Source organism: Lycium ferocissimum, chromosome 10, assembly GCF_029784015.1.
Source record: "Lycium ferocissimum isolate CSIRO_LF1 chromosome 10, AGI_CSIRO_Lferr_CH_V1, whole genome shotgun sequence".
Taxonomy (NCBI): domain Eukaryota; kingdom Viridiplantae; phylum Streptophyta; class Magnoliopsida; order Solanales; family Solanaceae; genus Lycium; species Lycium ferocissimum.
The window spans coordinates 57,884,321-57,909,162 of record NC_081351.1 but is presented as its reverse complement, the minus strand read 5'-3'; the positions used below and the strand labels follow the sequence as shown (position 1 = coordinate 57,909,162).

General features: G+C 38.4%; 2 protein-coding genes across 2 annotated transcripts; both read left to right on the top strand.

Moving 5' to 3' along the window:
- The first annotated feature begins 18,129 nt into the window (after window positions 1-18,129).
- On the top strand, window positions 18,130-22,201 carry LOC132034396 (uncharacterized). Its single transcript, XM_059424745.1, has 3 exons — window positions 18,130-18,649; window positions 20,525-20,760; window positions 21,785-22,201. The coding sequence occupies exons 1-3, from the start codon at window positions 18,170-18,172 to the stop codon at window positions 22,062-22,064; spliced, it is 996 nt and encodes a 331-aa protein (XP_059280728.1). The 5' UTR covers window positions 18,130-18,169; the 3' UTR covers window positions 22,065-22,201.
- A 485-nt stretch (window positions 22,202-22,686) lies between these two features.
- On the top strand, window positions 22,687-24,660 carry LOC132034397 (uncharacterized). The gene is made up of 3 exons (XM_059424746.1): window positions 22,687-23,311; window positions 23,904-24,136; window positions 24,246-24,660. Exons 1-3 carry the CDS (start codon window positions 22,829-22,831, stop codon window positions 24,502-24,504), a joined length of 975 nt encoding a protein of 324 aa, XP_059280729.1. The 5' UTR covers window positions 22,687-22,828; the 3' UTR covers window positions 24,505-24,660.
- Window positions 24,661-24,842: the final 182 nt, after the last annotated feature.

Here is a 24,842-nt window from a genome sequence, read left to right as displayed (position 1 = left end):
TACCGAGTATGTAAGGCATAAACAATAATAAAATGTCAATAAAATAAGCGAGGCATCAACGAGGAGCAATCAGAATCGATCGAATCATAAAGGAAGTAAATCATGCTAGCTTACTTTCATACTCATCATCATATCATATATGCATAAAGTTGTATAAGTCGCCCCGACCATATAGGTGCGGTGATGATCAATAACATTAGCAATAGCATTAGCCGCGCCTGTGCCTCCCGCGTCCGGGTATCATCTCATGCCGTCCACTAGCTGGCGCCGCCATGCCATTTGGCCATGGTGTATAACCCGCCCGCCGTATAGGCGCGTGTGATATCATCATGTGCTCATCATGGTATGCTCATCATAATACATTTATCATACATGCTTATCATAATATGCTATCATAACATACTTCTAGCAATACGCATGAGACTCATAGAAAATCATGCTTTGTCGGGGTGACGTAAGGTCGTGGATCCCCGATGTCATTATGAGCATTCATAAGTATTCTGCCTCACCTTGAAGGAACAAGCATAAGGTGAGTGAGTACAATGATCAACATCAATGGGCTATGGATGGCTTCATTTGCTTAACTGGAACATCATATCATAGGCTATAGCATCTTTATTCTTAAGCTTATCACTATCGCTATCATCATCGTAGCCTATCTCTTATCTCGTATAGCTATTCATGAACAATGACTCATAGTTTTCTTGAAGATGAAACATTCATAATACAAGAGGAAATTCATGCTATAGGACTCATGCCTTAGAAAGAAAGGATTAGCCTCACATACCTTTGTCGTTTACTATTCTATCGCTTGCTCGTTCTCCTTTAATGCAGTTGTTTATACCTTCAAGAAAATTCGTATCGACGTTAGCTATATCATCGTGAAAGCATACTTACTAAAGTTATAGAAATTTGGGCAGCATTTCCTTTGTTTATACTACTTTCCGCCATATTCCATGTCAACTCCCAACATCCATAACGACAATCACAATATCCCTAACAATAATCGTCATTCATTCGTATGATTCGTATTTCACAATTCTACTTCAATCTTCCATATTCATGACTAAAGTCCATCGTCGTATTCTTTCATATCCAATACTTATTTCATGTTCTATAGGTCATTTATAACACATTCATAACATCAACATATCCATTTCCATGATTCAATTCAACTACCACATACTCGCAATACTATTCACACATTTGATGACCCATTTGTTGTACTCTTCTACAATCCATGTGTTTCAACCTATAAATACTTCAAACAACATGTAAAGATCATGAAACTTACCTTAGATGATGGAGGAATAAGCTTACAATGGTGATTCACCCTTGGCACCAAAACCCTACTTTATCTCTCTTGGGATTTCTTGATGTGGATGACTTCTAATGGGTCTCCTTCACTTGATTCTCTTGATTTCTTGTTGTTGATCCTTGATTTCTATGGATTTCTCATGGATGAAATATTTGGAACACTCTAGAGGTTTCTTGTGTTGTGGAGAAGTGAAGGTGAAATGAAAATGAAATAAGAATTGGTCCCTTATATAAATTGAACTCAGTCCCGATTGAAATATACGGACCAACATACGGTCCGTATAAAATCTACTGACCGTATGTTGGACCGTATATCTGGTCCAAAGAGAGTATGCTATTCTGGGCTAGATCTACGGCTGGACATACGGTCCGTAGATTTTGTACGGCCAGTATGTCTGGCCATATGTTTGCCCAGTTTTCCGAGAGTTGTTTCGTCGACTTGTTTGATCCCCGATCCTTATGGAACCTTCTTAACACTTGTTCCTTACTTCAATACCATTCTAAGGGATGTTATAACTCTTTCTCAAGGGTCATTAAGACATCATTAACTTGATACTCGTAATTCTTATCCGATACATTCAACTTATAACTCGCTTTCCTTAGCAACTTTCTTTCCTTAACTCGTATATCTTTGGGAATCCTAATTAGCATCATCAGTTACTATCTCCTACTTGTCCAAACCTCGTGAACGTCATGTCCTTCGTGAGTCTATCCACTGTACGCTAACGGGGAAATTTCCGAGGTGTAACATCATTGTTCCAGATATGCTTTTCCCTCGTTATGGAAATTTTTGTGCGTTTTACAACCGGTCCAATGGGAACGTCAGTTCCTCCCATGATCATGTGTATCACCTGCTGAGGCTCTTCCGGCCTATCCTGCTTGTTGGAGTCCAGGTTTTTGAAATGGATTTTTGCTCGTTCACCTAGGAATTCTCAAAGATGTCCCAAATTGAACAGACGAGCGAACTCCTCTCTCAGCTGCCGACAATCCTCGGTTCGATGGCCGTGAGTATGATGATACTTACAAATAAGACTTTTATCCCGCTTCTTTGGATCAGATTGGATTGGCCTTGGATGTCTTGTTTCTTTTTTTCGAATAACGGTCGCCGCTATGGTTGCTACATCGACGCGAAAGTTGTACTCGGATATCCTTGGAGTTTCTCTGTTTCCTGGGGCTCTATCGACAGCATTTCTATTTATCAATCCATGGCTATTTTGGGCTCGATCATTCCTCCTATCATTCTTGCCTGATTCGTTGTTGCGCCCGTTCCCCCTTCGATCGAGTGGGTAAGGCTGGTACCTGTCATATGATGATCTGGAATCTCGATCTACCACTCTCCTCGAGCGATCACTCCCTTTACCGGAATGCTATGATACTGAAGCAGCCCTCAGAATCTTATCATCTTCGACCCTGATCTTCGACTGATACCTGTTATGTACATCAGCCCAGGTGATCGTCGGATATTCTATCAGGTTTTGCTTTAGCTCCATAGATGTGATCGAGCTCCTTGAATTGAGCCCCTGGGTGAAAGCCTGAACGGCCCAATCGTCAATAACTTGAGGTAAGTCCATGCGCTCCATTTGAAATCTAGCCACAAACTCGCGGAGGGTCTCATCATCTCGTTACTTGACGTTGAACAAGTCCGATTTTCGTGTTTCGACCTTGATGGCCCCGGCATAGGCCTTAACGAAAGCAACAGTGAGCATGGCAAATGAATCAATCGAGTGCTCGGGCAAGTTATGATACCAAATAATAGCCCCCTTTGACAGAGTCTCCCCAAATTTCTTAAGTATCACTGATTCCCTTTCGTCATCGGCGAGATCATTGCCCTTAATAGCGCACGTATATGCAGTCACATGTCCATTTGGGTCCGTTGTCCTATTGTACTTCGGGATATCGGGCATACAAAATCTCTTTGTCACGACCCAACCCCGTAGGTCATGACTAGTGCCCGAGCTGGACACTCGTATACGTACCTGTTAGATATAGTCAACCCGAAACTAAACACAATATGGAAGCTTGCAAAGACAAGACGTTATCTCGTAACGTCACATATATATATCAAGGTAACCCGTCTCCCGAGAGTCACAACCAATCAAGCATGACGTAATACGCAAGCCGACAAGGCTGCCACTACATACGAGAACATCCCAAAATATATACGCAAGCCGACAAGGCTTCCACTACATACAACATCCCAAAATATGTCATATTGACACAAAAACAACATCTATATACAACCCACACATATGTCTACGTACCCCAAGAGTATCGATAGTGAAATATGACGGACAGTGGCCCCGCCATACCCCCGGATAAACATATATATACATCAAAAGATCCGTACCAAAAGTCTAGGCTCGAACAATGGAGCACTCCAAGACATGTACCGAGTAGAAGCCCTAAGCCGAGGATCACCAAATCGAGTATTTGTACCGCGGCATGAAACGCAACCCGCCGAAGAAAGGGGATCGCACGAGATATATACCGAGTATATAAAGCATGAAATATAATAAGAAGATCATAACCGAAGTAGAGATTCCGGAGACAAGTATGATAATCAAGAAATCACCGTATTCGTGCCTTATGAAATAAAATCATGCATAGCTATATCATATACCATATCCGGCCCATTATGGACTCGGTGTGAATAAGTCGTATACATGTATACCATGCCCGGCCCATCATGGGACTCATGCCATCATCACATCATCATATCATATATATATATATATATATATATATATATATATATATATATAGCCGAGGGACTCGGTGAATAATGTAGTGAAAACCGTGCACGATAACATACCCGGCCCGGACTCGGTGAAAGATATAATGACAATATGCACGAGCGTATTAACAGCAACCATATGCAAACTAAATCATCATCCGAGACTCAATGGAATACGTAGAATGAACTAACACTCGAGTATCAAAGACGACAAATCATGTCAAGTGTTCTTTGAATGTCACGATAGATTATATCAAATAGACCTCCGAATCATAGACACGTATCAAGATAACATGAAATAGCTTATGGACGTCAAGGACATTAGCCATCCTAGTGTCTATAAGAATAGGAAGCTTATACATTCGTCGTTGTTCGTTTCATATAAATCATGCCAAAAGAAAGAAGGGATAGCTTTACATACCTTTAACTCTTATCCGTGACACAATACGTATACGCTGCCCGAAGTGTCTCAACCTATATTAAGACGTTAAGAACTATGGTTAAGCTACGGGAAGGTTCAAAACGTATTCCAACGTTAGTAGCTCATTTCTAGAAAATTAGGCGGCATTTCCCCTATATTCAAGCCAACTATAAAACAACCAAATCAACATCCATAACCACACGTTTAAGTACTATATCAAGACTAACTAAGGCAAGATTCAAGGATACTCCGAACAGCCCGCATAACATTCCGATCAGCCCACACACCACAACATTCACTAATAGTTAACCTAACGATTACGACGTATTCAAGTTATTCTTAATAATCTATAGTCATAACATTTCATCGAAACGACCTTATAACAATCCAACCATTATAACAACACGATGCAAGGTCTTAATTATACTTAATCCTCCAATTCAACAATAATAACAACACGTCCCAAAACAAAATTTCCCTAATTAACATAACAATGCCCGATAATCCTACGAACACCTAAGAACATACCAAGCAAACCACATACGTTTCATATACGATATCTTATACGCTTCTTTTTATCCAAATTCGGAATCATATCAAGAACACACGACAACAACATCAATTATTCATACACGACAACAACATCACTTATTCAACAAGTTCTTAAAATGTACCACAAAATAAATACAACTTCAACTTTAACCATCAATTTCCTTCACTTTCATCATATAATCCATGACAATAACAACTACAACACTAATTAAAATTAATCCACCATTTTTATTAGAACGGCCCTACACGGCCCAAATAATACCTCAACATCAACATACACAATTCCTTGTATCCAATTTACATCTACCAAATTATACAAAGTCCAAACCACCTCTAAAACATGTAGGAGAGAATGAAATCTTACCTTAACAAGCTTGATTCCTTAACGTTGCTGAAGTTGGTGAATTTAAATACAAACGTTCTTGCTGCCCCAATGATCAAATCCACGTTGCTAATCACCTTCAATTGATTGGAATACCTTAGAAAATTAATTTTTGGTGTCAAATTTGTGAGCTTGTTGTTCTACCATGGCCGTGAGTCGCCATGGCTTGACTCTCTCTCTATAATTCACAATATGTCAAGATGAAATGAATGAATAACCATTCTATTAGTCATCAATTTGGAGTTATATATGCTCGCCCATGTTGACACGTGCCCACTTATAGCACGGGCCAATCGATTTGGCCATGCTATAGTGGGTCCACTTAGCCCACTAATGACCTAATTAATAATAATTAGTCTCTAATCCCCACTTAATAATCTAATCATGGTTAATTAATCCCTAATCTCCACTAATATTTCTATACCAAATAAAATTTATAAGCAATTCGTGCACTAATTAAAATCAGGGATTAAATGTCTCTATCTCATGTCTCAAAATAATCTTGTCCTTAAACTTATCTCGATTAGCTTAAAAATATTCCAATGTACCAAAAATACGGATATAACATCCTTCCCCCCTTTAACATTCGTCCTTCAATGTTAAACTAATCTTACAAGGTCTTATAAAGACTTCGAGTCTCTTTATTGCTATAACATATAGTTTCATCTACCAATCAATGTAATCAATTTAGGAGTTTAGATTACCTTAGGCATAGGGAACAAGTAAGGATACTTATTCTTCATCTCCTCTTCAGCCTTCCCAGTCATCTCTTCCCGATTATTATTTCGCCACAATACCTTAACGAAGCCACATCCTTAGTACGCAACTTTCTCACTTGACGATCAAGTATAGCTATAGGGTTCTCCTCGTAAGACAACTCCTCCGTTACTTGGACATCACCCACGGGGAATACTCTAGAAGGGTCACCAATACATTTGCGAAGCATTAACACGTGAAAGATCGGATGACCGCTTCCAAATCGATATAGTAGGTCCAACTCATAGGCAACCTTGCCTATCCTACGAATAATCTGATAAGGCCCAATATACCTCGAACTAAGCTTCCTTCTCTTGCCGAATCTCATTACACCCTTCATGGGTGACACCTTCAGGAATACCCAATCACCAATCTGGAACTCTAAGTGTCGACGTCGATTATCCGCATATGACTTCGTCGACTCGGGTCGCTAATAACCTTTCCCGAATAAGCTTCACCTTATCAACATCCTTGCCGAATCATATCCGCCGATTAACTTAGTCTCACCAACATCAAACCAACCAATAGGTGACCTGCACTTCCTGCCATACAAAGCCTCGTACAGTCCCATCTGGATACTAGAATGGTAGCTATTATTATAGGCAAACTCGATAAGTGGAAAATGATCATCCCAGCTACCTCTGAAGTCAATAACATAGGCCCGCAACATATCTTCTAGCGTCTGAATAGTACGCTCGGCCTGTCCGTCACTCTGAGGGTGAAATGCTATGCTAAGGCTCACCCGTGTCCCCAATCCCTTCGGAATGATCTCCCGGTAAGTTAAAGCCGTAAACCGAGCATATCTGTCCGATATAATAGATGTGGGAACCCCGTGAAGTCTTACTATCTCCTTGATATATAACCTCGCATAGTCCTCAGCTGAATAAGTAGTCCTGACTGGAAGAAAATGGGCTGATTTTGTCAGCCTATCTACAATAACCCATATTAATTGCTTCCCATTTCCAAGTTGGGATCTCTATCTCCTGTAATAATCCACCAGGCTTCTGATGCTCGATCTTAACCTGTTGGCAATTCGGACACTGAGCAACAAACTCCGCTATGTCCTTCTTCATGCCATCCCACCAATATAAACATCTGAGGTCATGATACATCTTTGTTGACCCTGGATGAACAGAATAACGGGCATAGTGTGCCTCTCCCATAACCTGTTGCCGTAGCCCTGCAACCTCAGGTACACATAATCTGCCCCTATATCGTAGCACTCCGTCAGGTGTAACCTCGAATGGGGTCTTCTCCTTTTGAAGGGCTGCATCTCTATACTGTGCCAGAACAGGGTCCTCGTACTGGCGTCGCTTTACCTCTTCCATGATAGAGGATTCAGCAACTTCTCGAACAGAAACTCCACCATCTCCAGAATCAGCCAAACGGACTCCAAGACTAGCTAGCCGATAAATCTCACGAACTATTTTCTTCCTTTCTGGTTGCACGTCCGTCAAACTACCCATAGACTTACGGCTAAGCGCATCTGCTACAACGTTTGCCTTCCCTGGATGGTATAGAATATCAACATCATAATCCTTCAAAGAACTCTAGCCACCTTCTCTCGCCGTAAATTCACTCCCTTCGCTTAAAGATATATTGGAGACTTTTGTGATCCGTGTAAATATCAACATGCACACCATATAAATAATGCCTCTATATCTTCAAAGCATGAATTACCGCGCTAACTCCGCATCATGAGTAGGATAATTTCTTTCGTGTTTTCTCGAGTCACGGGAGGCATAGGCTATAACCCCGCTATGCCGCATCAATACACAACCTAGCCCAACACCGTAAGCATTACAATAAATGACATAGCCATCCTGTCCCTCGTAAAGAGTTAGAACCGGAGCCGTAGTCAACTTATCTTTCAAAGAATCGGAAGCTTCGCTCACATGCATCGGTCCACTGGAACTTAGCTGCTTTCTGAGTTAGCCTTGTTAAGGCGCTGAAATTGAAGCAAAATTTTCTACGAACCTCCTGTAATATCCTGCTAGCCCTAGAAAACTACGTACCTCAGTAGGCGTCGTAGGTCTAGGCCAAGTCTTTACAGCCTCAATCTTCTGTGTATCTACCCGAATACCATCAACTCCAATAATATGCCCCAAGAATGCTACTGAAGTCAACCAGAATTCACATTTAGAAAACTTAGCATACAACTTCTGGTGCTGGAGCACCCTAAGCACCGTCCTCAGATGGTCTGCATGCTCCTCTTCTGATCGTGAATAGACCCGAATATCATCGATAAATACAATCACGAACATATCTAGGAATGGCTTGAACACTCGGTTCATCAGATCCATAAATACTGCTGGAGCATTGGTCAGCCCAAAAGACATCACTCTAAACTCATAATGCCCGTATCGAGTCCCGAATGCGCCTTCGAATATCCGCTCCTTTACCCGCACTCGGTGATAGCCTCGACCGCAAGTCTATCTTCGAGAAACACTTAGCACCCCGCAAACCGGTCAAATAGATCATCAATCCCGGGGGAGGGATATCTATTCTTTATTGTTACTTTGTTCACCGCCTATAATCAATACACATCCGCAAAATGGACCCATCCTTCTTCCTCACGAATAGTACCCTTTTCAACAAGTGCTCCCCAAGGTGATGTGGCGGGCCTAACGAAGCCCTTTTCTAACAAGTCTCTCAATTGTTCCTTTAACTCCTTCGCGCCCATGCGTGCCATTCCAGCGAGGAATAGATATGGGCCGAGTATCCGGCAATACATCTATAGTAACTCTATCTCCCGCTCGGAGGAAGACATCCGAAGTTCATCCGGGAATACATCCGGAAATTCGTTAACTACCGAATCGATCAAGAGTCGGTACCTCTTTTCAAGTTATGCACACGAACCGGATGATAAATATAACCCTTTTTAACCATCTTCCTTGCCTTGAGGTATGAAATAAACTTACCTCCTCTACGATGCCGTATTCCCCTAGCCACTCTATAATTGGCTCTCCCGGGAACCGAAACCGAACTATCTTTTCTCTACAATCAACGTTAGCATAACAAGAAGCTAACCAATTCATACCCATAATAACATCAAACTCTCCATATCTAACTCTATCAAATCCCAAGGTATGACGACTATATATATCCACCGAACAATTTCTATATACTTGCCTTTCTATAACGTAATCTCCTACCGGTGGTAGCTACCTCAAATGGTTCTATCAACTCACGTTCTATTCCGATTCTACTAGCAACAAAGGGAGATATATATGATAAGGTGGAGCCTGGATCTATCAATGCATATACGTCCCGAGAGAAAATCGATAATATACCTGTAACCACATTTGGTGACGCCTCCCGATCCTCGCCTACTAGCCAAAGCATATATGCGGTTCGAAGGACCGTCGAAATCCGGAGGCTCCGCCACGACCTCTACCACGGCTGGCCGGTGTCCGAATACCCCCGCTGGGCGCATAGCCACAGAAGAAGATGAACCAGCAACCGACCCAGTAGGCTGAGCCACACCACCTGGACTACCCCCATACGGACACTCCCTCATAATATGGCCTTGACGGCCGCAAGAAAAGCAAGCACCTGTAGCAAGACGGCATTCCCCAGAATGGAGCTTACCACACCGGGAACACCGAGGCAAAGGTGGCCTCGACTGACTCGAACCCCTGTCTTCAACTAATGTTCGTTCATCCGTGAACTCCGAAGCCCCGGAGCTCGACCGCCCCCGAATACCCCGTACTATCAAATCTCCCCCGTGAACCGTGGGGAGCACTCCGTGCCGGGCCGAGGAGGATATCTACCATACCGCCGAGGGCATCCGTCTCGCCCTCGATACTCTTGTTTGACCAAGATAACCCCCTAGACCCTCTTATGCCGGCCTTCCGACGGGGGCCCCCTCGTGACGTCCGACGTCCTTCGTGTCGATCCTCTACCGCCCGCGCATAAGCTCGTACCCGAGCAATATCCATACCGTCGAGAAGCCATTGCCATATATATATCAATCAAGTAACGATCCAGCCCCATCACATAACGATGCACTCTATCAGCCATATCAGCTACAATAGTAGGCGCATATCTAGCCAACGAATCAAACTCAAGACTATAATCTCGAATGCTCCTGCCGTTCTGCCTCAAATGCAAGAATCTATCAACTCTGGCTCGCCTCATCTCTGGAGGTAGAAAGTGGCCAAGGAAGGCCTCCACAAACTCATCCCATACCGCTGGAGGAGCACCCTCGCCCCTAGATAACTCCCAGGACTCATACCAATTGCCTACATCCCGCAACCGATACGAAGCCAACTCACCGTACTCGGTCTCGAAGCCCCGATTATCCTCAATGTACGTTGCATACGTCGAGATAAACTCCTCGGATCATCTTCGGCTTTGACCCGTAAAACTCGGAGGATTACAATTTAAGAAATCACGAGCCCTCAAACTATCATGTCTATCCGCATGGTCAACTCCTAATCCGATGCCCAACTCGCGAGCCGCCCCCGCCACTAATCTGGGTCAACAACCGAACCGCATCTCTCATGGCCTATCCTCCGCCCCTGCCGGCGAGGAGCCGGGAGGCTCGAGTACCGGAGCCTCGGGAGCCGGCGGTGGAGCCGCCCCGATCCGCAGGGAGCCGCCGCCGCTCTAAGTTCCTCCGAGGTGGCGGTGTAGCGAGCTCGCCGACCGGAGCACAATCTCGTGCATAGACCGGGCACGGCCCTAGTAACTCTCCGAGTCCGGCTAGTATCTCCTGTGCCGATTTGCCCTTCCGCGCACGGTCGCTTTCTTTGGAGGCATCGCCGTAAGACATAATAATCAAGTTAGGGAGGGATTATCCCTAATACAGCTCTATCGCACGATCTAGAGCAAGAAAGAAAGATAATATCCTAAATGTCCTGTAGCTTTCTGTTTATAGATGTGGTGCACAACACACCGATAAACAAGACTCTACTAGACACGGTCTGTAGACACTCCGAGGATGAACTGCTCTGATACCACTTTTGTCACGACCCAACCCCGTAGGCCGTGACTAGTGCCCGAGCTGGACACTCGTATACGTACCTGTTAGATATAGTCAACCCGAAACTAAACACAATATGGAAGCTTGCAAAGACAAGACGTTATCTCAGAACGTCATATATATATATATATATATATATATATATAGGAGTATATATATAATCAAGCATATATATAATACGCAAGCCGACAAGGTCGCCACTACATACGGAACATCCCAAAATATATACGCAAGCCGACAAGGCTGCCACTACATACAACATCCCAAAATATATACGCAAGCATATTGACACGTACGGGAACATCCCAAAATAACAACATCTATATACAACTCACACATATGTCTACAGACCTATAAGAGTATCGATAGTGAAATATAACAGGACAGGACCCGCCGTACCCCTGGATAAACATATATATACATCAAAAGATCTGTACCAAAAGTCTAGGGCTCGAAAATGGAGCACTCCAAGACAAAGAGTAGAAGTCCTAAGTTTGAGGATCACCAAATCGAGTATCCGTACCTGCGGGCATGAAACGTGTACCCCCCGAAGAAAGGGGGTCGAGTACGAGATATGTACCGAGTATATAAAGCATGAAATACAATAAGAAAGATCATAACCGAAGTAGAGATTCCAGAGACAAGTATGATAACCAAGAAATCACTGTACCTGTGCCTTATGAAATAAAATCATGCATAGCTATATCATATACCATATCCGGCCCATTATGGACTCGGTGAATAAGTCGTATACATGTATACCATGCCCGCCCATCATGGGACTCGGTGCCATCATCACATCATCACATCATATATATATATATATATATATATAATATATATATATATATATATATACCGACCCTCTAGTGAGGGACTTGGTGAACAATGCAGTGAAACTGCGCACGATAACATACCCGGCCCGGGACTCGGTGAAAGATATAATGACAATATGCACGAGCAGATTAGTGAGCAACCATATGCAAACTAAATCATCATCTGAGACTCAATGGAATATGTAGAATGAACTAACACTCGAGTATCAAAGACGACAGTCATGTCAAGTGTTCTTTGAATGTCACGATAGATTATATCAAATAGAACCTCAGGAATCATAGACACGTATCAAGATAACATGAAATAGCTTATGGAAGTCAAGGACATTAGCCATCCTAGTGTCTTTCATATAAATCATGCCAAAAGAAAGAAAGGATAGCTTTACATACCTTTAACGCTTATCCGTGACACAATACGTATACGCTGCCCGAAGTGTCTCAACCTATATTAAGACGTTAAGAACTATGGTTAAGCTACGGGAAGGTTCAAAACGTATTCCAACGTTAGTAGCTCATTTCTAGAAAATTAGGCGGCATTTCCCCTATATTCAAGCCAACTATAAAACAACCAAATCAACATCCATAACCACACGTTTAAGTACTATATCAAGACTAACCAAGGCAAGATTCAAGATACTCCGAACAGCCCGCATAACATTCCGATCACCCCACACACCACAACATTCACTAATAGTTAACCTAACGATTACGACGTATTCAAGTTATTCTTAATAATCTATAGTCATAACATTTCATCGAAACGACCTTATAACAATCCAACCATTATAACAACACGATGCAAGGTCTTAATTATACTTAATCCTCCAATTCAACAATAATAACAACACGCCCAAAACAGCCCCTAATTAACATAACAATGCCCGATAATCCTACGAACACCTAAGAACATACCAAGCAAACCACATACGTTTCATATACGATATCTTATACGCTTCTTTTATCCAAATTCGGGAATCATATCAAAGAACACACGACAACAACATCAATTATTCGTACACGACAACAACATCACTTATTCAACAAGTTCTTAAAACAGCCCACAAAATAAATACAACTTCAACTTTAACCATCAATTTCCTTCACTTTCATCATATAATCCATGACAACAACAACTACAACACTAATTAAAATTAATCCACCATTTTTTATTAGAGCAGCCCCTACACGGCCCAAATAATACCTCAACATCAACATACACAATTCCTTGTATCCAATTTACATCTACCAAATTATACAAAGTCCAAACCACCTCTAAAACAAGTAGGAGAGAATTAAATCTTACCTTAACAAGCTTGATTCCTTAACGTTGCTGAAATTGGTGGAATTTAAATACAAACGTTCTTGCTGCCCCAATGATCAAATCCACGTTGCTAATCACCTTCAATTGATTGGAATACCTTAGAAAATTAATTTTTGGTATCAAATTTGTGAGCTTAAGCTTGCTCAGCCATGGCCGTGAGCTGCCATGGCTTGGACTCTCTCTCTCTATAATTCACAATATGTTGAAGATGAAATGAATGAATAACCATTCTATTAGTCATCAATTTGGAGTTATATATGCTGCCCCTATGTTGGACACGTGCCCCACTTATAGCATGGGCCAATCAGATTTGGCCATGCTATAGTGGGGTCCACTTAGCCCACTAATGACCTAATTAATAATAATTAGTCTCTAATCCCCACTTAATAATCTAATCATGGTTAATTAATCCCTAATCTCCACTAATATTTCTATACCAAATAAAATTTATAAGCAATTCGTGCACTAATTAAAATCGGGGATTAAATGTCTCTATCTCATATCTCAAAATAATCTTGTCCTTAAACTTATCTCGATTAGCTTAAAAATATTCAAATGTACCAAAAATACGGGATATAACACTCTTGGGGATTTTCATCGGTGCCGCACTCGGCGGAAATGACATTTGAACAAATTTTTTCGAATCCGGTCCCTTCAACACTGGTGGAGCCCCCGGAATCTGATCGACCCTCGAGTTGTAGTTCTCCACCTTCTTGTCGTTCGCCTCTATCTTCATTTCGCTGGACTCGACCCGTTTAGTCAATTCTTCGAGCATTCTTATCAATTCGCTGCTTTGCCCGGGGTGGTTCTCGTTACTCCGTGGGACGGGTCCTTCCTCCGTATCCTGGGTCTGTTCTGATGGGGTAATATCGGGTACCTGACCCCGATTTTGCAATTGTGCTATGATCTCTTGCTGGGCCTGCAACTGAGCCATAGCCATGTCTAACTGGTTTCAGAATGTCATAAAAGATGACTCCATTATTCTCGCCGGCCGGTACGTTGCCCACCGATGATCCGACTTGAACAGGATTAACGGGGGGCGTGTTGTTGTTTGGTACGTCCCCGTCGTCAGGCTCGTGATGGCTTGGTTCCACTTGGAAGTTGACAGAACGGGAATCCGACATTCTAGTATACCTGAAATCAAACCTTAAAGAACAAATGAAAAATATCGAGTGTAACCAGAATGTTATATTGAACCGCCTCTACTATCTAAGGCCCCACGGTGGGCGCCAAACTGTTTAACCTTAAAACGGAGAACAATTAAATTTATGCGTGATGCCAAAGATATGTGGCTAAATTCAATTACAGACTAAATTGCAAGATAAGCCAATAAGCAAACAAAGAAGCAGATCTGACCAACTGTTAAGTATGTCTGACCTCGGGTATAGAAACCGAGGTCAATACCCTATGTTGAATACGTACACGTGAATAATGAAAATGGACTCAAGAACAAAATGGAGATGAACTTAAATGATTCTTTTATTTCTTGATATGAACTCTTTTCTTTCTTTCTGTTGCCAACCCCTAAAATGGATGAGAACCTCCTCTTTATATAGTAGAGGAGTCCCAACTCTAGTACAATTCTAAATAAAGAAAAGAAATTTGGTGACGGTACATTACCGAGATCGACGCCGAAATATCCGGTTGAGGGCGGATATTTCGGTCTTCTCCTTATGGCAGCTGACCGCCCTTCCTGTAACGCCTCGTCTCCGACCAAATTCGATGCCTCCTTCTCGATGACCCGGTCGGGTCATGACCCAAAGACAACCATGACATCGGGAAACCGAGCATGTACGGATCCTCGATTTTACCCGTATATAATTATCGTAGATTAAATAAGTTGTAACTTGTAGATTTTGGGATGAACTTCTATTGTCAGAAACTCTGTACGTTACTGTTTGAGATCCATGGGGCCAGCGAGAAGTGAGATCGGCTTCAACGAATTAAGATTTATTTATGTAATATAAGTAGAATCAAATTTGTAAATTATGACTATTACTTATTTGTCCTATATATTCCAATATCTTTGTAATGTCCAATCAAGAGGAGAATTTTAGTTGGTTGGGTATCCATCTTTAATAGGGATTTGATTCTCCACCTTATCATCCTTTCATCATCTCCCTTTATTTGCCCTCCCCTATAATTTAAAAAAATTACTTTTTTATATTAAAAAAACAGATCAAGCTGAACAGAAATAATAAAATGTGGGCCAAACTCCTCCTTGTTTGTTGTTAAAATGAAATGTTTGTAAACTTTAATTACTCCCTCCGTTCACTTTTACTTGTTCAGTATTCTAAAAATAAATCTTTACTCTTACTTATCACTTTTAACATATCAAGAGAAGACAATTTATTTTTTCCTGTTTTACCCATAGTATTAATTACTCACTTCAAATTATTTTTCAAATCCAATAAAAATATGCATCAATTAATATGGGTACATTGGTAAATTATGTACTCCATTTATTATTTCTTAAACAGCATGAAAAGTCTAAAGTGGACAAGTAAAAGTGAACGGAGGGAGTATATTATACATGTCTCGAGATTTTCTATAGAACTGAATCGTTGCATGTGAAGAGAAACTAAAATATATCATCACCTCCGTCATTGAATCACTACGTACCTTTCAATGATATAAAATTTCTTCTGAATTATTATTGTTGCATCTGTGCCTATGGTTTTACTCGAATATTGCGATCCGTATTCAGCTATTCTTTTTTAGTTACCCCTTTTTCTTTGTTCTTTTTATCTGCTATATTTAAATTGTTTGGAGAAAAAACGGTCTTCTAGAAATAGAACTGATTTCGTAGTTCCACATTTATAAAATTTTGTTTACGCATTTTTAAAAGTTTTTTTTTCATAAGTGCTTATTTGAAAAAAAGTGAGTGTTTGGCCAAAGAGAGAAAATAAGTCTTCGGGGAGTATGACAGTTTTTATTAAAAAAAAATTTGCTAGTCTTAAACACTTTTTAAAAGGTTAATTAATTGGCCAAACACAAACTGCTTTTCGCCAAAAGTACTTTTAAAAAAAAGTACTTTTTAAAATAAGCTGATTTTAGAAGGTTAGCTACCAAACATGATTAATAATGCTACACATCGAGAAGTCTTCAGGTTAAGTAAGAATTAAGAGGGGATTTTGTAAAAGTATATCAAATATGAAATTCATATTAGGTAATTTGCTAGTACAATTGATAGATACATAAGAGAATATAATTTATTTGATTTTTCAAAGGGTTTATATGATTTTGAACAATTTCACCAGTTGCCTAAAAATTTTCAGTTAGATTAACATTTTTTTTTTTGGTGAGCAGTTAGATAACATTGTTTCACATGATATAGTACTCAATTTTTGCTCAGTCCGTGCAGTACTATATATCACCTTTAGGTCAAATTTTCTGTCTCTGTGTGAACACCTACTCAAAAGAGTTACATTTATATATCTTACATGATTGATTCCATCTTAATTAATAAACGCTGGACTTATAATAAAAGATGGTTTCAACTTTTTAAGTCATCATGATATAATTTAATATGGCTATGGAATTAATAAGTCTACCAAAGTGGCCTTGTCGCTGTCTCTACATGGAAACGCATAAAAAGCAAAGACTTGCATGGGCAATTAAAAAATAGAATTATACCAATTTTAATTTATATGGCATAAATTAATTGGACACGAAAATTTAGAAAAAATTAAATCTCCATCTTAATTAACGTGGCAGATTTAGCACGATATTTAAAAAGAAAAAATATTTTTAAATAAGAAAGAATGACATAATGTACTAATTAGTAATTAAAAAATAGTGTCGAACAAAGTATAAATAGAGAAGGAGTACGGCCTCATTTGTTTGCATTCAATGAAGATCTTAATGATCGAAAAAATTCAAATCTCCGTCATTAAGCCTATTTATTTTTTAAATTTGAAATTTAATCATTCAGATTTAACCATTAAATGCGCTTTTTCTTACTTTATAATCATTTAATGGGTCTGCATAAATGTTAGTAATAATTAAGATTTGTAACAAACCCTTACTTAATATATTACAATGTTTATTTAGAATTTTTACAAAGATGATAGTTCACCAATTCCATTCGATAAGTGCTACCCCATCTGACTCCAATCATAACAACTAACAATCATTACCGACAATTACTACTAATAGTCACCTGCATATCGCCTACTATCGCCATCATTCATGTACCACCATTAGCTATCATTATTGTCCACCACAATTAACCGTCCTCATCACCAACTACCACAACAATCACTATCGTCAATCACCATCACCATTAGCTAACTACCTATAACACCATCATTGGCTAACACACTATCATCACTCGCACCCACAACCCCTATTTCTAGCCATCATCGGCGCCACCCGCCATATAAGTTCTTAAAAGTATTTTGTTGATATAATATAAGACTAATTTTAGTATTTTATTAAATTTTATATTTATCAATTTTAAAAAAAGTTTTATTCATTCATATGTTGAAAAAATAAAAAGCCTTAATTATGTAGTATTCAAATTTTAATACATCATATTAATACTTAGATATTTATTCAGATTCAGAAATCTTAATGCACATCTTAATATGCATATGTTCATTCGGATTTAGACGTCTTAATATTAATAAAAATAAATAAGGCCTAAGAATATTTAGATTTGTGATCTTAAACATGCCATAATATTTAAGTGACCATAAAAGCTTGTCATTTGGAGGAAATGGAAAGTTGTTAAATTTTTCACCAAAAGTAGACCCTATATATATTACAACAATCTCAAATCAAAGAATCCACATATATCTCCTTCTCTTCTTCACACTAAATCAAACATCTTCAAAAAAAAAAAAAAAAAAAAAAAATCAAATGGAGGGTCATGTAGAGCACAAAACAGTGTCGGTGAATGGTTTAAACATGCATTATGCTGAAATAGGGCAAGGCCCTTTAATCCTCTTCATTCATGGCTTCCCAGAATTCTGGTACTCATGGAGGCACCAAATGTCATTCATGGCTAAACACGGTTACCGTGCGGTGGCACCGGATTTACGCGGCTACGGTGACACCACCGGAGCACCTAAAGATGATCCTAGCAACTTCACAACCCTTAATATTGTTGGTGACTTAGTAGAGCTGTTGAATAATATTGCACCACAAGAAGAGAACGTGTTTGTCGTGGGACATGATTGGGGTGCTCTTATTTCTTGGGCTATGTGTTTGTATAGACCTGATAAGGTTAAGGCTTTTGTGTGTTTGAGTGTGGCTTTCAATCCTAGAAACCCTATCAAGAAGCCACTTGAGACTTTGCGTGCCGTTTATGGAGATGATTACTATGTTGTTAGATTCCAGGTGCTCTTTCTCTATCCCATCTTTCAGATTTTTCCTAAGTTATTCCCAAATTTATGTAGTACCGTTTGGATTTCGAGAATCAAATTTTATAATTTTGATCATAAATTCAGCCATTAAATCTTTCAATTTTTTAAAATAAAATCTACATATTTGAAAACCACTTATAAAAAAGTATACTATAAGTCAAAATAATTGATAATTTAAAATACTTTAAAGATATCTGAAAAGATCAAGATTAAAAAAAAAAAAATTGTTCGACTCTTGTAATTCGAGAGGTTTCACATAAATTGGGAAGTAGGTAGTAACACTCATCTTGATCGAAGGAGAAGCCAAAAAATTAAAGATATCAATAGATCAATTTGGCTTCAATTTTAAATTAGTTGATTTGACTGTATGAATTCGCTCTGTATCAATCCATCGAACAGATTTATCATAGTATGATTAATTAATTGTGACCATCAATGATCTACTGTAATGATCCTTTTAGAAAGTTTAGAATCTCTAGAAATTTAGATTTATTTATAGGGTTCCAAGAAATAGAACATAAAAATAACAAATTCTCCTAACAAAAAGGTAAAGTCATCATCCTGTATTTTTTTTATTTAAAGTTCCCAGTAGCATCTGGGTTTTCATATCAAGAATATAGTCATCATCCTATATGATCCTTGATCTAGAAGAATTTTCCTTGGTAGTTTGCACTTTGCATATCTCCGATTCAATGTATTTTCAAAGATTTCCAATTGTGTTAAGAGTACTTATATTTTTAGTAGCAAGCAAATTTAATTATATGATCCAACAAAAATGTTTTTAGATTGATAAGGAAAGATAATAACGCGATATTAGCGACAATCCTTTAATTAATTCTGCCGTGAAAACGATGCAGTTAAAGTTTTATTTATAAGTGCTATGTCAATAAGTTTTAAAGTTGAATAAGACTAGTACTGATTGTGCATATGTCTTTGTAATTGATACTTTCTTACCTACATGTTAAATTTACATGTATTTTGTTTCGATTATTAAGTTGTTATACTTAGCATTCTACAATCATTCTCCACCCGATAGAAAGTAGAAAGTAGCTAATGGGGGCCGGGGGAGGGGATTAAATTTGTTAACTATTAGACTATTAGGGGTCGTTTGTTAGGAAACAAATTATCCGCTCTCTTACAGGGATAAAACAACAACACAATTTCAGAATTAGTTATACCGTAATTTTATTCCAACCAAACGTGAAATAAACTCATCTCAAATTTAATTTTGAAATTATTTATCCTTATCCCGAGTTGATAAATAATGCTCCTAAATGGAATATACCTAGAGTGTACCAGTGAAAAAATGAGGGAACTGTTGTCTGTAAAAGACAATACATATGTATCGTCATCTAAGGATCGATCTATTTAGTAACGGAACACGTGTAATTGGAGCTTTTGCTTTATTAGAACGAATCTTACTACTTTTTAGATTAACTAATACTCCCTCCGTTTTAAAATGTTTGTTGGTTTTGACTTGACATATAGTTTAAGATAAATAAAGAAGATTTTTAAATTTTATGGTTGTTGATTAAATATATGTAGAATATACCGAAATGTCATTTAATTTTGTAATCTTAAACATATTCTGTAAAAAGTTAGAATTAAAGAATTGTCAAAAAATGAAAGATTTTTTTTTTAATAGACTAAAAAGAAAAGTAAGAAAAACATTTGAAATGGAGGGAGTACTATAATAGAGAATGAAACAAAATTTTCTTTTCAAAATTTGTTTGTTAAGAGTCAAATTCGATTATTTTTTTCCTCTCTCAAGAACATTCATTTTTAACACAAAAGGAACAGTAAATTACATATTAATTAACAGCTTGTTTGATTGTATTATTAATTGTAGGAGCCTGGAGTAATAGAAGGTGAGTTTGAGGAAATGGGAGTCAAGAATGTTCTAAAGAATTTCCTAACATATAGAACACCAGGTCCACTTTACTTGAAGAAAGGCAAACTATTTGGAGATACTTCTACTACGGAGTTGCCTTGTTGGTTATCTGAGGAAGAACTTGATTTCTATGTTACCAAATATGAACAAACTGGCTTCACCGGAGCATTAAACTTATATCGAGCAATTGACCGGTAAGACATCTTAATATACTTCCTTTGTTGATAAGTGGCACAACCATGATTTCACCAAGGATAGTCAAAGGACAAAGTAGTAAACACACGGAAAAGTCGAGAGAATTTAATATATTATATGTATACATTAAATTTTTTTACCTATCTACACTGTCTAATTTTCGAGCGAAAGGTTGTCAATTGACACCCCTTACATAAAGATGGCTCCGCCACTACAAATGATAGTACTGCTATTACTATATTTGGAAAGTTAAGCTTTCTTTTTTTGTAGTAAAATTTTAAAATATTTTGATTATTTTTAAATCCAAACTATAATGTATTCTCACTAATACGGATGTTCCAATTTATGTCACACTATTTTTTTATTAATTCATTAAAAAGACATTTTAATATTTACAAATAGTTTAAATTTAAACTTCTCATTTTACCAGAAAGTTTAATAGCCACACAAATGTTGTGTCATGTTTACGATAAGTTTCAAAGTCTTTTTTTTATTTTTTAAACTTTCATGCTAAGTCAAACTATTGTACGGCGCATAAGTTGGAGCGGAGGAAATAATACTTTATGATGTTTTTTAGTTTGGGAAATTTTAAAAATTAATGTTCGAAATGATACAAAAGTTTAAATGATTTGATTTTTGTACTCCGAACTCTCACAACTAAATTTTAAGGAAATTGGGAATACAACACGCGAACTTATAAATAAATGAATGGAATTTATTAACCCTATTTGGATGTATAAGCTCCCGTTTGGCTATAGATTTTGAAGTTGAAACTTTGAGTTTTGAAGTTGTGTTTGGACCTGCATTTTACTTGAATTTTTTTTTTTAAGTTTTGTGAGTGGAAGTGAAATTTCTCCCAAAATCTAATCTGCACTAGTAACTTTAAAATATTTTGAAGATAAATTTTCAAAATCTGATCAGATTTCATGGCCAAACAAATATTTGAAGATAAATTTCAAAATCTAATTCAAAACCTATGGCCAAACGCTAGATAAGTTATTTGCATTATGATTAACATTGCAGGAATTGGGAGCTTACAGCAGCATGGACAGGGGCTAAAATCCAAGTACCAGTGAAGTTTATTGTGGGTGACCTTGACCTTACTTATAATGCTCCAGGCGCCAAGGATTTCTTACACAAGGGAGGCTTCAAGAAACAAGTCCCACTCTTGGACCAAGTTGTGGTTTTACAAGGTGTTGGACATTTCATCCACCAAGAAAAGCCTAAAGAAATTAATGACCATATTTACAACTTCATTCGCAAGATTTCCTCAAATCAGTCCAACATCTGTGCTGTTCTGTAGAGATCAGTATCTCTCTTGTCTTTTCCCCTTTTCTTCTCTATTCATTGGGGTTGCATGATTTGTGTTTCTTTGCTACTCTAGGTTTTTCTGATGTGCAGAAATAATCGTGATTAATTAACTAGTGAGCTTTGTTTTGTTGTTCTTTATTGGAGTTTGAGTTTTCTTGCACTTCTTGGAGTGATTCGTTTCTGGGAATTCCAATTCCTGAGAATGAAGCATGAGTTTCTTGTCTTCTTTTTTGAAGAAAATTCTATGCATAAATTAAGGCCATTGCACCACTTGTGATTAATCGAATTCTCTATCAAATAAGGCACAAAGAAAAGAAAAATGTTAGCTTCGGTGCTTTTTAACTATTACCAGTAACTTATTGTTCCTTTTAGGAATAAGGACACGAGTATATGACTCACATGGAAAAGCCAAGATGAGGAAAAAGAAAAAGCTATTTTCTTCCTAGAACAAAAGGTGGAGAGATTTCAGAAACGTCTCAGGAGAAACATCACTTGCAAAGAACAAGATTAATGTGGCACGTAACTAACTATATGACCATAATAGACAATACCTCTTGCATGAATTAAGAAAAAAGTTAAGCCCAATATGACGCTCTTACTTGTGAAAGTATATCTACTACTCTTTTCTGATCTTGCTTTTCCTCATTTCTTTCCCCCTCTTCACCAACTTGTACACTTTATAAGTAGTTCAACTCTAAAGAGAGATCATCTAATTAAAGACAAGTAAAATTTCAAGGAGAGGGATAGAAAAGTGAGATGGAGGAGGTTAATGGGATTGAACACAAGACACTGAAAGTGAATGGGATAAACATGCACATAGCTGAAATAGGCCAAGGCCCTATAGTTCTATTCCTTCATGGCTTCCCTGAATTATGGTACTCGTGGCGTCACCAAATGCCATTCATGGCGGCCCATGGCTACCGAGCGGTGGCTCCGGACCTCCGTGGGTTCGGGGATACCACGGGAGCACCCAAAGGCGACTTCACGGAATTCACCACCCTCCATGTTGTTGGTGACCTTGTGGAACTCCTTAACATCATTGCCCCTGACCAGCAGGTGTTTGTAGTAGGCCATGATTGGGGAGCTATCATTGGTTGGGCTATGTGTTTGTATAGACCCGATAAGGTCAAGGCCCTTGTTAATATGAGCATTCCTTTCATTCCAAGGAACCCCATCATAAGGCCCATTGAAGCTCTGCGTGCTACTTATGGAGATGACTACTACATTATTAGATTCCAGGTTTCTCTTTTTTTGGCACAGGATTGTTTCTCTATCTAAATTGTTTACTCGATTTGGCTAATTGATGATCAAGTTGATCAACTTTATGTTAGATCAAACTTAGATAAATTTTTCTTGATGAAGTAAAATGTCAGATGGGATGTCATAACACGACCAGCACCTGTAAAATTAATTTTTTTGTGAAATATTGATTTGTTCGACTTTTGAAGAGAAATAAAAAAATAACTTATGGGCAGATAGAAGTTTGTAATAAAGCTTATAATAGTGTTAAACAGTTCTCATCATGCTAGAGTAGCAAGTACAATATAAAAAATGGATCCACTACTTCAAGTGGATACTGGATGTGGAGCATAGTGCATCCGCTATTATACGTAATTGAAGTTCAAATTTAAGGCAGTGATTTTTGTTCATGTAAATATACATAAGTTTTTAAAGTTCCAAGTTTAAACTTCAAAACTACATCGACTATCCCAGGCAATATGTATAGCTGACGTTATTGTGCCGAAATATTTCTACTTCCCTTTGGTATGAATATGATGGGAATTGCATTATTTCTCATGTGATGAATTGTATAATCATTTAAATTATGAAGGAACCAGGAGAAATAGAAGAAAAGTTTGCCGAGGTAGGAACCAAGACAGTGTTGGAGAAGCTATTAACTAACCGAAACCCTGAACCACTGAAGTTGCCTAAAGGAAAGCCATTTGACGAAAGTCCAATGATATTGCCCCCTTGGCTCACTGAAAAAGATGTTGATTACTATGCTAGCAAATATGAGCACACGGGGTTCACTGGTGGATTGAATTATTATAGAGCACTTGATCTGTAAGTTTCTACCATACCCTCTTTCAAATTTTCACTATCTAATTATTAGTAGTAACCATTGCTGTATCTTGTACATTCCACTTATAGCTATTGTATTCTTGAAATGCAGAAACTGGGAACTGACAGCACCATGGACTGGGGCGAAAATAAAAGTACCAGTGAAGTTCATAGTAGGAGATTTGGACATAACTTATAATTCAGCAGGAGTCAAGGATTATATACACAAGGGTGGGTTGAAGAAAGATGTACCCTTGCTTGAAGATGTGGTTATCTTCAAAGGGGTCGCTCATTTTCTTCAACAAGAAAAACCTGATGAAGCTAACGAACACATTCATGTCTTCTTCCAGGGCCTTTCTTCCTCTGATTGAAAGTTCTGCACTTTTGATATTTCTTTGAAGCTATAACAAGTTAGATAAACCAGAAAACCAGAATCAGTTTATATGCATTAATAAATTCCTGTAACCACGCCATGTATCCTTTTCCAAATATCATCAAACCTAAATAAAGTTGTTGTCCAATTTCCATTCAGAATTTCTGTTTCTTTACAGCCAGAAGTTGAAAGGTAGGAGGAGAAAGAAATAGTATATATACATTGAGTGATATCAAATATAAACACTAAAACAAAGACACTAAACTTGAGGGAAAGGGAAGTAATACTCAGAAATTTGTATTGTTCATTGAACTTTGATAAAATCAGATCCTCTTA